Source organism: Opisthocomus hoazin, chromosome 7 (assembly GCF_030867145.1).
Source record: "Opisthocomus hoazin isolate bOpiHoa1 chromosome 7, bOpiHoa1.hap1, whole genome shotgun sequence".
NCBI classification, from domain to species: Eukaryota; Metazoa; Chordata; class Aves; order Opisthocomiformes; family Opisthocomidae; genus Opisthocomus; species Opisthocomus hoazin.
Genome location: NC_134420.1, coordinates 34,173,619 through 34,188,283, shown reverse-complemented (window position 1 = coordinate 34,188,283; position 14,665 = coordinate 34,173,619). Strand labels below are relative to the sequence as shown.

The 14,665-nt window shown below is 39.3% G+C and overlaps 1 protein-coding gene across 14 annotated transcripts in view; it reads left to right on the top strand.

The window, feature by feature from the left end:
• The window catches only part of SIPA1L1 (signal induced proliferation associated 1 like 1), a 231,659-nt gene that overhangs the window by 193,464 nt on the left and 23,530 nt on the right, over nucleotides 1–14,665 (top strand). For all 14 annotated transcript variants that reach the window (XM_075427533.1, XM_075427528.1, XM_075427532.1 and 11 more), the window contains 2 exons: nucleotides 6,273–6,422; nucleotides 11,696–11,820. In XM_075427533.1, the coding sequence (XP_075283648.1) occupies nucleotides 6,273–6,422; nucleotides 11,696–11,820 (275 nt within the window). The remainder of the gene's footprint in view (nucleotides 1–6,272; nucleotides 6,423–11,695; nucleotides 11,821–14,665) is intronic.

Genomic DNA, 14,665 nt, shown 5'->3' with positions numbered 1-14,665 from the left:
CGTGATGGCAGATCTCATCTGCCGCTGAGAAACAGTGACCTGTAGTTTGTGATCTGTGTTTTAAGGGACGTGGCAGCTGAGAAACCCGTAGTAAGTTGATCCATGTGGCTCTCTGAGTTCTGAATCTGAGATATTTTTTGGAACTAGCGTTGGTAGCCATGGCCCAGGACTGCAGGAGGTTGGTACCATCGTTAGGTGTAGCTCCAGCAGGTGGGATTTCAGGGGATGAAATAGAGGCATTAGAACATCTCTGACGTATGAGACCTGACATGGTATCCATTTTAATGGTAACGTATCAGCAGTAAATCCATGATTTATATTAAGTATGTAGAAAAAACCTGAAGATTTGAGGGATTTAATTGAAACAAAAATAGCTTAACAGGCAATTGTTTCCCTCTGAGTACAAAGTGCTCTCGGAGTACAGGGCATACGGGTGCAACTCTTTGAATTACCTGCTAGTGATATTTGACTGATGATCACTTTACATAGCTAGAGTCTCTAAATATGCATACTGAGTGAAATAAATTTAATTTTTGCCCCCATTGATATTTTCACTTCAGTCCATTTCACTGTGTTAAAAATAAATAACAGCTGCATTACCGGTCCTGAGAACAGGAGGATTTTGCATTATATACATAAAAACATTTTGCCTCTCTGTGGAGACTGCAGTTGCAGGTGGGAGAGTAGCTTGCTTGACAGTTTCTGATTCTGAGAAGGCAGACAAATGCCCAGTCCTGTGCCTAACCAGCGTAGTAATTAAATTTGCCTGTAGTGGCTTGTCGTCGTCTGTCTAACTCACTAGCTTATACTTAAATTCTCCCTGTTACTCATAATATCCTGGGTCCTTGAATGTATTTGTAATTGATGTGCATATTTGTAGGCAGGGAAAATAACCCAAAACTTTTGTAAATTTTAAAATAAATCTCTAATGTTACTGCAACATTAAGACTGAAAAATCTAATAATATAAATGCAATAAATTCCAGGTTACGGCTTCTTTCATAACATTAATTAGTCTACACAGGACACTATATAGGCTGTAACCCAGAATGAACATCAGCTAGATCCATTAAGGAAAACAACAATAAACCACATGTATGCGAAGTATGCCAGATATAATGTAGTTTATGATGTAGTTTTAGAGCTTGATTCCGCCTCCCTCCTCACCCCTCCTTTTCATTTTTTATTTTTATATTGTACACTGGATTTCCAGACTTTATTAAGGAAAAAATGTGAGGGAAACGAGATGAGATAGTGTTAGATGATAATCTCTTCTTAATTAACTTATCATAAACTAGAACCAGTCTTAACTAGAACTTGATTTAACAAACATTTGAAAGTGTGAAAACTAGTGAGCGCAGCGTGCTGCTGGACTTGTGCACTTCATTGTGCGGTTCAGTGCTGTTCTGGATGAGAGCTCAAGGCTCAAACTAGGAGATTTCTCAGCACAGTCAACATTTTAAATGGAACGGAAAACTGAATTAGAGCATGACTACAGTCAAGCACTGGCTGTAAAATTCCACAGTATAGAATTATTAGAACAATATTCATTAAGACTGGTTTTAAGTCCTCAGACTTTGGAGCACAGTCTTGCCCTAAAACGTCGTACTTCTTTGGATGATGCCCATGTGTAGTCAGTGACAGTAACTGTGCCATTAATAGTTTATAGGTTAATCCCTGCAGGTAGATTCTAGTATAAACTGTTCCCATATTACATAAAAATCCTGATCATCTGCTGCTTAGCTTGGATCAGTGATGTTTTTCTTAATATAGACAAGCAGGTGACTGTGCTCATCTTGTCACCTGTCAAATGAGCACTGTGGCACACGCATCGCCTGCCTCACAGGGTTTAAGGATTTGTTATTTTAAAGTTTTCAGAACATTCTTCAAATTAAAACATTTACTAACATGAGCTTGTATGCGATGCGTTTCCTGCTTGCACCAGGACCTAGAGCTGGATGTAGCGGCGGAAACCCAGATGTCTGTTGGTACACCTGGGTGTATGGCCAAACTCTGGCATTCCAAAAACAGCTGAGAAGAGCCATGCTGTGTCATGGCAAGAATTGGTCTCTTGTTTGACAGTGGCCACCAGCAGGGACCAGGGAAAAGCAGAAGAAATGCTTACAAGTGTAAAGGAGGACTCCTCACCAGGTCGGGCAGTCCCTGGCTGTCTGTCTGAGTTCACCTGGAGCTGGGTGCACCCGCACCGCTGTCTCTGACAGCTGTGGGTGGGGTCTCTTCATCCAGCTGCCCGCTGACTGGTCTCGTGACAGGTCCACGTCTCCTATGTGTCCTTTTGTCATGAGGGGTAAGGAATAGTCATTTTGTTTGCTTGAGCCAATACAATTCACGTTTGGACGGATTGAAGCAGATATGATAAAAGTTCCCTGTGATCTGTGGAGCCATATAGCCTGTTCAGCGTTTCTTCATGCAGAAGCCATTCTGTACCTCTGGTTGTCCTGTTGTCTGCCTCTGTATCTTTTCTTGTTATGATACGTGTTTTCTGAACTGCAGTGATAAAAAAAATATTTGAGAAGGTACACAGTGTGGTGTGAGAAGGTACAATATGACAGCGTAATTGCATTTTCCATTTCATTCGCTATCCTCTTCCCCAAAATTGCTGATGTTCTTTTTTCATTTTTGAATGGTTTGGTTTCCTTTTTTGCTATGAGAGCATTGAGTTAGTGTTTTCTGAAAACCGTCACATCTTGCAGTATTATTAGGATTGCAAAAATCAAACACGTGGAAGGTAAGCATGCCAGACGAAGATTTGCTGTGCAATTTTATTCAGAACTCTTGTGTAACTGTATTTTCTGATACTTCCTTTGATTAAATTAGGAGAATTTCTTTTAACAGAGGACATCTGCCTCATTCAGTTCACACAGTGGATGCAGCTCATTAAAGAGCAGCTATTTAATATTTTATTTTCCTCTTCATTACTCCATCCCTTATTTACTGGATGGCATTCAAATCCTGCTGTAAAGATGCAATTATTAATTCCCCTCTAAGCTTTACAGTGGTGCTCGTTACTATAGTTTCTGAATGCTTCATGGGTATTAATTAAACCTAATTTTCAGAACTCCTGTGTGAGAAGAGAAGTCTTTGGCCCTCTTCAGATTAAGAACAAAGGTAGAGAGACAAATTATATTCTAATCATTTGCTGTGTCTTATTTTGGGCATCTCATATTTGGAAGTGTGCCCAGCATTGTTAATATTTTATATATTCAAATTACAGCTTCAGTTGACTTGAGCTGCTTTGGTAAGTTTTCAGCTCAGAAGTAAATTGGGCTTTGGAATCAAATAAGGCCTTTGAGAAATTTGCAATTAGTGACAATGAATGAAAAATTTTCTTTAACACATATGCTGGGGGTCATGTTGGAGTGCCACAGCAAGTGCAAGATAAGAATTCTGTTTAAGTCCGCACTGAAATGCGTTGACTGTAAGGCCATCCTTGTTCTTCTGCCAGCCTGCACCTCCTTCACTTCCGAGCTGTGCAGCTCTTGCAGGAGTTGTAGCACAAAATAAAACTATGTGGGGCAGAGGACCTAAGGGAGAAGGCACCTGTGTGTGAGCATATAACTGAAGACTGCCTTAGGCCCTGGGCACAAAGCGTGCTAGACTGACATTTTTCTTATGATGTGTGTATTACATACCCATGCATACTGAAGACGTGGGGAACATTACAGCTGATGACGTGGAAATTAATTTATTAAGAGCAAGATGGATGCTTTCAGTGTCTGTGTTGTCATACTAAACAAAATGAACATACGCCCATCCCACTCACTGCCACTGATTTTCTTCCCATACTTGGCAAGACTCAACCAGTCCTTTCAGGATGAACCAGATCTGTTAGAACTAAATCATGCGTGATATAATCCCAGTTCAATTGACTGCAATGTAGTTGTATCTGTTTAATGTAATGGACGCTTGGCCTATTTTGAAATTCAGTTATGGGACTCATGCACTTAACCATTTTGGAATTTCTTCTTAAAGCTGTCTTTTGAAATAGATAATAGCTTGGTTTAGGTTTTAATTATAAAAGACAAGCACAGAGTATTTTAACTATAGGGACGAACTGCTAGCACAATAGTCCTTTTGTCTTGGGAAGTGCCTTTCATCAGTAGATTTCAAAGCAGCTCAAAAAGTCAGTTCGGACTAATTTACTCTAAAGTTCTTTTGTCTTATTTGTATGTTTTGCATAAAATGAAACATCTTTCACTATTAATATTTTTAAGTGCTATTGTGAACTGTACGGACAAAATGTATAGCTGTTTTAAATAGTAGGATGTCCTACCTGACTGGTTGTTCAGACCACATTTATAATACAGTTTTGTTTGCCCTCGAGGTCTTTCATCTTTGTAAATGGGTTAGAACTCCATGACATAGTTCTGAAATCTCGGTGTTCTTTCTGAACAGTGCTGTCACTTTTGTGGTAAGGCATAGGAAGTAAAGAAAAGGCGTAGCTGAATCTGGAGTGAAAATGTAAGCATTTTCCAATAGGAAATAATTTTAAGAAATTATTCAGTAAGTTTCTAATTTAGTAGTGGGGGAAAAAAGTCATACTTTTAAACTGTGTATTGCTCTGCAACCATAACTGAGCTTAAATGTGTGTGCCTATATAGATGAGGGAATGCTACTGAAAGCACATATTTTTGTTGGTGGAACTATTTTTTTTTCCCCTCTCTTTGTAAGAGTGCCACTGGGAAAATGAACTGCTTGGCTCATGGCTCACTAGGTTTCCAACTCTTACTGTGTTTTTTGCAGTCAAATATTTCAGAACTGTTACTTGATAAATGTGAGAAGTTAAATACAGTTCAGTAGACTAGAAAGGAAATTACTGGATTTGATGTGGTACTTGTGATGGTCAGGCATTGGATCATTCCTTTCTTGTCTGGGAAAGAGAGTTGCTATTACTCAGATGACCAAGATGCTCTGTCCAGTTGTACTGCTCCTTTCATTTTAAGATTTAGTTTACTGCTTTTTTTGCAAAGTACTGAGGGGAACAAGTACGCATTTGATACATGTATGTGCACATGCTCTCTTTGGATATACACACATCCATAAGTAACATTAATCAGTGCAATGCTTTTTTCATTTTCAAGAGTTTTTGAACTTTAGAAGTTCTTACAGTATCATGGTGAGAGCAGATCAAAACCTGCCACTTCTTTACAGCTATAGATTTAAGTGGCTAGGCTAAGATCTTGTATATCCCCAGACCAAAGTTGTGTACTGGGGCAACTGTGTGTCTCACTGAAGTCAGTACGCCTTTTTAAAATGTTGAAAGTTAAACTGCTGTTTAACTTGTGTAAGTTACAGTATTTTTCCTAGTTGAAATGAGCAAAGGTTTGTGGTCACAGTAGGATTTTGATGTTCATGGATGGCATAATTCAAACTCCACTTAAATCACTGCAGAAGTTCTGAATGGCTTCACTCACCACCGAGCAGAACAAAGAACTAGCTAGCAGCAGTGGATTCGGTCAGGGTTTGAGAAGCAAAATGTACAAATCAGAAGATGATCTAAAAAAGCCTTCGACTACAGAACAGGATATACGAGTTGAGCAGTATAAGCCTGCTGCTTCCAGCCGTTCTGCCCAGGTGCATGTGTTGGAATTCTAGCCCATTTGTTTGCTGTGTGCTTATTCTGACAGGAGAAGGCTTCTTATCACTCAGGTCTGTATTTTCAGAGCTCTGATATGTTGAGATAATTTTACATCAGAATGTTAAGTTTTTAGAGGGGATTTTAAGGTATTTATAAATAACATTACATTTTTTAGTCCTTGTGATTTCATGTAGACAAGTTTTGTGGCATAGAGATAAGCTTAATACTCTTGGAAGAGTTTGCATAGACAGCTCACTACAGTTAGTTTCAGTTCCAGGCAAGAGTTTGTTTTGAGAATTAGAAATATTTCTTTTCTGTTTGGTATTTGGGTGAGGAATGTCATGCTTCATTATTTCTTACAAGCAATCTGTAAAAACAAATCAGGAACTTTAGAAACTGGAATGTCTTCCTAGTGTATGCTGGGATTTTCCTCCCACGCTTGCCTCTCTTCATTTACTCCTCTGCATACAGCTTTTTACAGCTGATTTTCCATGGTTTCCAATAGATTAATAAGAGGAAAATGTCTGATCCTTCAGCTAACTTCGTTTCTGCTGTCTCCATGATGCCATATTCTTTGCTAATGTGACAGTTTGCATGATGATGTCCATCGTGCTTTGCACTATGATATTGCTGTTCGGTATTGCTGATTTGACTGGTTTGTTCGCTCTGAACAGGTTGTCTCCTGGTTCTGATGTCTACGTCACGGTTTCATCCATTGCCTTAGCAAGATCGCAACAGTGTCGTAATTCTCCGAGCAACTTATCATCCTCAAGTGAGACTGGCTCTGGTGGGGGCACGTACAGACAAAAATCTATGCCAGAAGGGTAGGCACAAGACTTTTTTCATATTCTTTTTAGGCAGTTTTTTTGTTCTCTGTTACATTCGTTGTAATGTGTAGTAAACTCAAGGAGTGCTTACACAGCCTCCTGTCAGCTGTTGTTGACATGCATTAAAACATTTTTTTTTTTCGAATATCATTGTCATTCTTCTTGCAAAAGTCAGTTTTAAAAATCCATTGCTTCCACCTTTTCCCTTTGTGACCTAACCTCTCTCTCTGATCCTAGCCTACAACTGCTCAGGTTATTATATAAAGGGATCTTTATGTATTTAAAAATCTTTGTTGAAGGTACTGGTTTCATGTTGCAGATTGTTGATTTCACAGGTTTAGATTCTAAAATAAAGTAAGCAATAGGTTTGGGACTTTGCAGTCTGTGCTAATAGCTGAAGCAAAGTAGTGTTGAGTGCAACAAGACTTTGGATGTGTAAACACAGAAGTGCTAAGTAATCCACAGCCAGTGTCTTTTTCACATATTCACAGTCATCGTGTTTTAAGGTGCTTTCTTCCAACTTTCCAGAAATCTTCAGACTCTCTAAAGTGAGCCAGTGTCAACATAAGGGGCACCTTGCAGAGGAAGAAATTAAATCTGTATCATTTTCAGAGAGCACTGAAAGTAGCAATAAATCAAGCATCTCCAAGTAGGGAAAAAAATAATTGGCAGCAGGAGAGCTCTCTACCACATTCCAAATTACTTCCTGTAGAGAAGATAAAGGGGGAAAACTGCTGATAGTTCACACTGCAGAGCTTCCCTCTGAAGTCTTCTTGAGTGCATTGCAGGTCATTGTCATTCATTCTGGTTTGGGTCTGTTATAAAGTACAAGTATCTTTTTCTCTATTTTAGAAAACGTATTATTAGTAAGATTAAATACCATTGTCAGGAACTTCTTAGCACAAGGCACTGTCTCTTGCCTGTTTAGGTTCCTGTAGCGGGACAGTGCTCTGTGCAGTCCAGAGAATGCTGCTCTGAGCATGTGTTCGGACAACTGCTGCTGCTTGCGCCAGAGCACTGAAGATTTGTCCTCCCTGTCCTTCTCCTTCCAGCTCAGTTTGAGGTTTTCTGAAGAGGCCATCGCTTCCCTGCTGTGTGCCTTCCTGAAAGCTTTGATTCATGAGACTATCAGGCCTGTTCTGGTCGTTATTTAAGTTTGTGCTTAAGTCCTACTGGCATTGGGAGATTTGCTCTAAAACCATTAAATTTTGATGTAAGGAAACTAAATAGAAAAGTGTCCGGAGCTCTGCAGCTGGAAAAAGCACTTAACCTCTTTATACACTGCATACTTCCTGGCTCATTCATGCCAGCAGCACTTCTGTGTTGCCTTGAATTCTGATGAGCAGCTTGTGCTCCCAATATCTTGTCTGCTCTTTTCCAGCTACGTCATTTGCTTTACGAAAAAGGTGTTGCTGCCATGTCTTCAGACCATCACAACCATAACTGCTTGAGTAGGAAGGGATTTTCAGACACGCTGGGGTTTTTGTTTTGAATTGTCCGCAGAGCACACCAGCACCCATCCCAACCCTTTCCCATCTTTTAATTATACACATATGTTCACTGCAGCTTTCTTTGAGCATTTTGCAAGTTCAGCAGAGAGATGTGTCCTAGAAACCTTGCATATACAGTCTTCTTGGTTTTGAAGTTTTAATTTGGTGCAAGGAAACACTGTTTAAATGGAATAATGAAAGAATTAAGTAATACATGAACTTTTCATGTTCTGTATTGGTTGTTTTTTTAAAGAAGAAAAATCACTTATTAAGCTCCAATTATTTGACTGTTATCTTCTATTCTTATAGAAAAAGCACTTTGCCTCCCATACTGTCCTTGTACACATGAATTGTATTTACTCAGGACTTTCCAAACATTTTCTACCATGCTAAATGGAAAGCATGAAAAATGTAATTATGAAGGAAACTTTTCCTTACCTCAATAAGCAAAGTAACGTCTGTTACATTACTAAAAATCATTGCAGTTACATGTGCATCTTCTGTTAAGGTTCGTCTGAGAGACCAGATTCAGGGCAGCTCTGTAGTGATGTTTGATGAACCAGGTAGAGCTGGTCAGCGATCAACCTGTGTATGTTGTTAAAATAGAGGGAAGATGTTGTAGCATCCAATTGCTAAGATGTTTGAGAGAGGGATGGACTGGAGTAGGTACCTAGCCAAGGGGGCACCATGTCCTGAAGGTAATCTTCCCTAGGTGAGGCTCCAGTGTACTTTAGGTATGCCAGTCCCTGAGATTTCCCAGTGCAGGAAATCTCAGCTGTGTAGTATGTGTATACATTTATTTCTTGTTGCATGATATGACAGATTTGGAAAGTTTGTGAAACTTAAATGACTGGAAGCATGGGTGTGAGTCTAACCTCTGTCAGAAATTGATAAGAGCAGTGACTGCTGCCTCTTCTGGATTATTGGTCCACATCCTGAGCTGGGTATAGACAAGAATATCACTGCCTTCAAGACTGTCCAGATTGGTCTTCATCTATATATGTGTTTCGTATACTTATCCTGTGTTTATCTAAAGGTACATACATGTAATTAATGATTGTAGAAGAATACTGAAATAATGTGTTTCTTCTTATGACATATGTAAAATGTGTATTTAAACTGTTTCACTGTTCTTTTAATCATGGAATCATCATAGAATCATAGAGTGGTTTGGGTTGGAAGGGACCTTAAAGATCACCTAGTTCCAACCCCTCTGCCACGGGCAGGGACACCTTCCACCAGACCAGGCTGCTCAAAGCCCCATCCAACCTGGCCTTGAACACTGCCAGGGAGGGGGCAGCCACAGCTTCTCTGGGCAGCCTGTGCCAGTGCCTCACCACCCTCATAGTAAAGAATTTCTTCCTTAGATCCAATATAAATTTGCCCTCTTTTAGTTTAAAGCCATTACCCCTTGTCCTGTCACTACATGCCCTTGTAAAAAGTCCCTCTTAATCCAGATTGATTCCACCTTCGAGTTTTTTTTGTCCATTCCTATATACCATAATGGGCTATATATTTAAGCAGCATAGAATGTAGCGCCACCTGGTTTATTATTACTGCTTTTAAGTAGCCCATTTCATGTAAAAAAGGCAATCTAAAGACATTTCTTGCAGCTCACTTTGTAGAGCAGTGTTTTTAATGAAATAAAATTAGAAACATGGGGGCTTTATATATCTCTAATCTTGGAAAAAAGATCCCACATCATAAAATATGCCAAATGAAACATTGGTTGCTTTTATACATATGAATATTATGGGGTTTAGGTAAGAGGATGACACATAGAAAGTAAAATATGGGTGCAGCACAACTTAATCACACCAAGGTTTCTTGGGGTTTTGCATTTTTCTTTTAGATACCAATTTCTGGTTATTTCATCATGAAAATAATATTCTTCCCAAAATAAAGGTCCTAAAAGTTTGAAAATTACTTCAGATCAGTGCTTAATCAATCATCTTTTGAAATAATTGTGTTTAGACTTTTTATTGTTGAATTGGCATTGAATTTATCATCTTTAATTTAGGTATTTGATTAAGTTAAATCCTAGCTAGTCTGTGTGAATAGAAAAGGAAGAGCATTACTCACTGCAGCTGCAGTTTAAACTGTATTCAGAAGGCAGAGATATCCAGGTTTTCTTCACCTTTTTAATTCATCAAACCGTGTGTTGGCTATACCAGGGAGCAGTGAACAGAAGGGAAGCAGGGTCATGTTTGGGCAAAATTTAGAAGGCCCAAACTTCAAAATCTGACGTTTCTGAGCTGTGCTGCATGTTCAGGTGTGTTCCAGCTCCTTGTCTTTAAGGATGGCGGTGGGATTTTGTTGTCCTGAGTCATATGATGTTTCTTTTGGGTTCATTTGAGTTAATAGGTACATGAACTTTCAAACAGGTTGACCACATTGAGCTTGTTGTGACAGTTGGGCAGATGTCTGTTGTACATTGGAGGTCGTGTGGGCCAGTCCGTAGCTGGCAGAGTGAGTAGAAAGCACAGTTTGGGTATTTTGTTTTCTGTTATTGTGTTAGAAACTTAGAGCTAGAGAAACTCTTTGATATATAGAGAATATATCAGCTGCTTGTAATTCTTTTGGGTGTTACTTTGTGCATGTTGAGTTTTGGGAATTTTTTTTCCTTCAAGGTATGTCCGATTAAAAAAAAAAAATCCCACACCCCAGATGCATTATTCATGGTGAATTCTTAATGATTAATCTGCTTTCTGAACCCAACTACAATTCTTAGAGGTACAAGCTATTTATATGTAATAAAGAATTATATGTTCAATTCTTACAGGCCTTTAGGCATTCAAGGCATGTAGACGTCGGTATGGCACAGCAGCAGTGTGTGTCTCCTTTGTCATTATTGTTCTCCTTGAGTTTACTGTATCTTCATTGAGCTTTCCAAAATCATCTGAGTAATCTAGCAGGCTTTTCAAACAAAGTCCATTGAACACAGTCTTCCTTTTGCTCTTTGTGCTTTTTTCTACAGCAATAGGTATACATGTCTCACTGCTTTCCTACAGCTGTATTTAGTTTACACTAGTCCACTCAAATTATTTTTATGATCAAATAACTTAATTTACAGAATTTATAACCCCCAGGTTTTGGGAATCCATAACCAAGACAGTTGAATTTACAAACACTCAATTAAAATACTTGGCAGCACGATATTGTTCCAAATGAATCTATGTTGTTTGCATAAATGTCTGCATCCCCTGTGTATGACCTTACTAGTCCTTTGCTTAGAACCCAGAAAAGTGATTGAGATCCATGGGATTGTTCCAACAGACCTTCTTATGCTTACTTTGAGTCATTCAGGGTAGTGCTTTCCCAGTTAGAAGGATCCATCCTTGATACCTTTTCACGATAAACACACCTCATTTCCCTATGTGGCTTTTATCCAAGTTTTACTCATTGTGGTCAATCTTCTGTAACCTTGTAATGGTCTGGTCCTGTTTCCATGTAAACATCTATGTAAATGAAAACTAACAATTTTATTTATGGATGTTTGTCTGTTTTTTTGATTATTTGCATTGTAACCAGATGTTCTTGATCAAAGATACTTAATAAATTAATTTGTACTGTAATCTTGCACATTAAAGGTGCGAAATGGGTCATGAGAGCTGCCACAAAAATGAAATGGAAAAGCATTATAAATCACTCAAGCAGTTGTGCTATGCATTGGTCTGCCATGTTTGACAGTAGCTTCTTAAAAGTGCTCTTTTCCCTTTATGTGAGGTTTATGCATATTTAAAATCATTATCTGCTTTGTTTTTGGGGGGTTTTAAACAGGTTTGGAATTAGCCGTAGATCCCCTGCTTCCATTGACAGGCAGAACACGCAATCGGATACGGGTGGTAGCGGCAAATCCACACCCAGCTGGCAAAGAAGTGAGGACAGTATCGCTGACCAGATGGGTAGGTAATTAATTCTTTACAATGAGCAAGCTAACCACAAGGTGACTTTGGCAATACCTCTCCATGCAGAGAGAGAACCCTCTTAAGTATTGTGTTTTCAGTATCTTTGAAAGTTAACCTTGTTTCTCAGGATGAATAATGAGGTCTGGAGCATGTACAGCTTCTGCAGTCTGTTTCCTTGAGACCTGTGGGTATCACCTGAGGAAGAACTGATTTCAGTACTTCATTTGATTGTGGGACTAAATCTACATTAATGCTTTTACTCTGAAACACTCTGTCCTTTTAACAGCAGTTTGGTAGACATGCTTACTAATTTGTCTTGCTGTTGAGGACTTGTTTGACCCCACCTCCTCTCCCGAGTGGCTTGACTTAGTTTAATTTTTGCTTAGTTTGTCTAAAGTGCTTGTGATGCTCCCTTTCAGACTGTGCTGTATAAATGCAAATTGATTGTTTGATCATTGAAGCTATAAAAATACCATGTACAAAATGGAAAAAATGCAATTAAAGTTTAAATAGTAAAGTAAATCTATTGCTTGGTAATCACCTTCCACCACTGTATACATTGTCATTGCACTTGGCAATTAAGCTGTCAGCTGAGGGAACATATTAACTACATAAAACAGCTGGGTACTTAGTTTGCATTGTTAAGCCTTCATTTGAAGCTTTTGCACATAGACCTTTTGCTACACCTATGGCTTGACTTGAGTGGATACCAATGAGATTGACACCAATGGAAATGTCCTGTCTACAGACAGCATTGATCCAACATGATGACCATGGTCAAGTTTGCTAGATTGTTTTTTTTCTAACTTTGTTACCATAGATTAAACAATTCCATACTTTTTCTGTTGCACATATAGATCGTCATTTTACTGCATCACAGCTTTTGCTCTGTGTAAATGGAATAGTGTTCAGCACAGAATAAGGCTCAGTGAGATCAGCAGGAGTTTAAGGCCAATGCCAACCTCAAGTTCTGGAGATGTACTTTGTTCACATACCTTCACAACCTCAGTGAGCTGTGCCTTGTTACTGAAGCCATCTGTCCGTCCCTCCCTCACAACTCCCTCCATACTTCTCACTAAAAAGCTGTGATTCTACTGATCTGCAGTTCTCATTTTCACAGAATGATTTTTAATCACATATGTTTTGGTAATGACACGTGTAAAACTGAGCATTACTTTTGCAGACCAACAGTTGGGTGTTGATGCTGGCACTGAATGGAGCTGCCAGCAAGTTCTGTTCTGCAGTGTCAGGTGTCACCATATTAGCGAAATAAGTAAGGCCAAAAAGAGCAGAAAACATTGTGTGGTAGAAGAGCTGGCTATGGCATTTGGTGAAGGCTGAGCAACGCATACTGACATATAATCCCTATATTTTATCTCTTGTGTATTGTCCTGCATTCATAGAGTCGCAGTTGGAAGCTGCATCTCCGACTGGAGACTTTATTGCCAGTCTGGTGAATCTAGGTGAAAGTGTGGTTCTGTGGCAAATAAGCACATTTCCACTTGGGATAATCTGTCTCAAGGTAAATAAGGCGTTAGGTGCAGTGAATCCACACGCTCGCTCCTTCCTGGCCCATTCTTAGCTACAGGAGACCTTTGTTCTTTGTGCACCATCACTGCTTGCTACCACTTGCTGGGGGAATCACGTTTGATATTTTTTATATATATATAAATTTTTAAAAAACCCTTTTTCATTTCTTTTTCAAAAAAGCTGGTGATGCTGCAGATCAAGATGAACAAACTGTAGCTGTGTTGGGGAAAGCACTGCTAGCTACAATGGGTATTGTTAAGTACTTCATAAGCACATGTTCTACTTAAAAGCAGCATTTTTAGAAGTGCAGAATATTGCATAATCACAGGAGAGAAGATATATGTGAAAAGTCACAACTGAGAGAGACTCTTCTAAAATACTGACCTAGGGCTCTGAGAAGGCAATTGCCTACCTGACGGGCTGTGTCTGAACACCCTCTAGACCTCCATAGTTATCTCCTGGGGAAAAAATATGTTTAATTGGCAAAGAGCACTCCTGTTAGTGTCCATGTAAGATGAGTGATTTGAATTCTGTCCACATTTCACAGAATCACAGAATGGTAGGGGTTGGAAGGGACCTCTGTGGGTCATCTAGTCCAACCCTCCTGCCGAAGCAGGGTCACCTACAGCAGGCTGCACAGGACCTTGTCCAGGCGGGTCTTGAATGTCTCCAGAGAAGGAGACTCCACAAACTCCCTGGGCAGCCTGTTCCAGTGCTCCATCAGGTTTGTCAGGTTTAGTTTAGTAAATAATGCCTTTTGTACATCTGTGCAGTTTCCATATTCACAGTTATCAACTTTTAAGGGAATATTGTGATTTCAACAGATTTTTGCTATCTCTTCAATTAGAAAATGTTTATTTAACTCGCCTTAACTTTGACAAGAAATATGTGTAGCAGTTGTGCTGGAGAAAATGTGTTCGTTGAAGTGATCACTGTAGGCTTTTGCTGTTGTCCTGCCTTGTGTAGAATACGATTTTTAAGGAGATGTGGATCTTCAGGTTTTTTAATCTCTTGTCCACAGGCAACATGCTTATAGAGATACAATGTTAATACGCTGTGAAAATGAATATTCTGCTATTTTAATGCTCTGATACAGTGCTGTTGGACAATTGGGGCAGGATACTATTCAGGTTGTTCTGACAAAAGCCAAGATGGTGACTGCTGATTTTTCATGAAGTCTTACTGATTTACGCCAGGCAGGAATGGGCCCTCGGTTACTCCCCTGTGTTGTGCCACAATATGTATTTTTTTATTTGGAATTAATTGCATATTAGGTATCCGAAGTTTTTGTCTCCTGGCAGTAATGAAAACT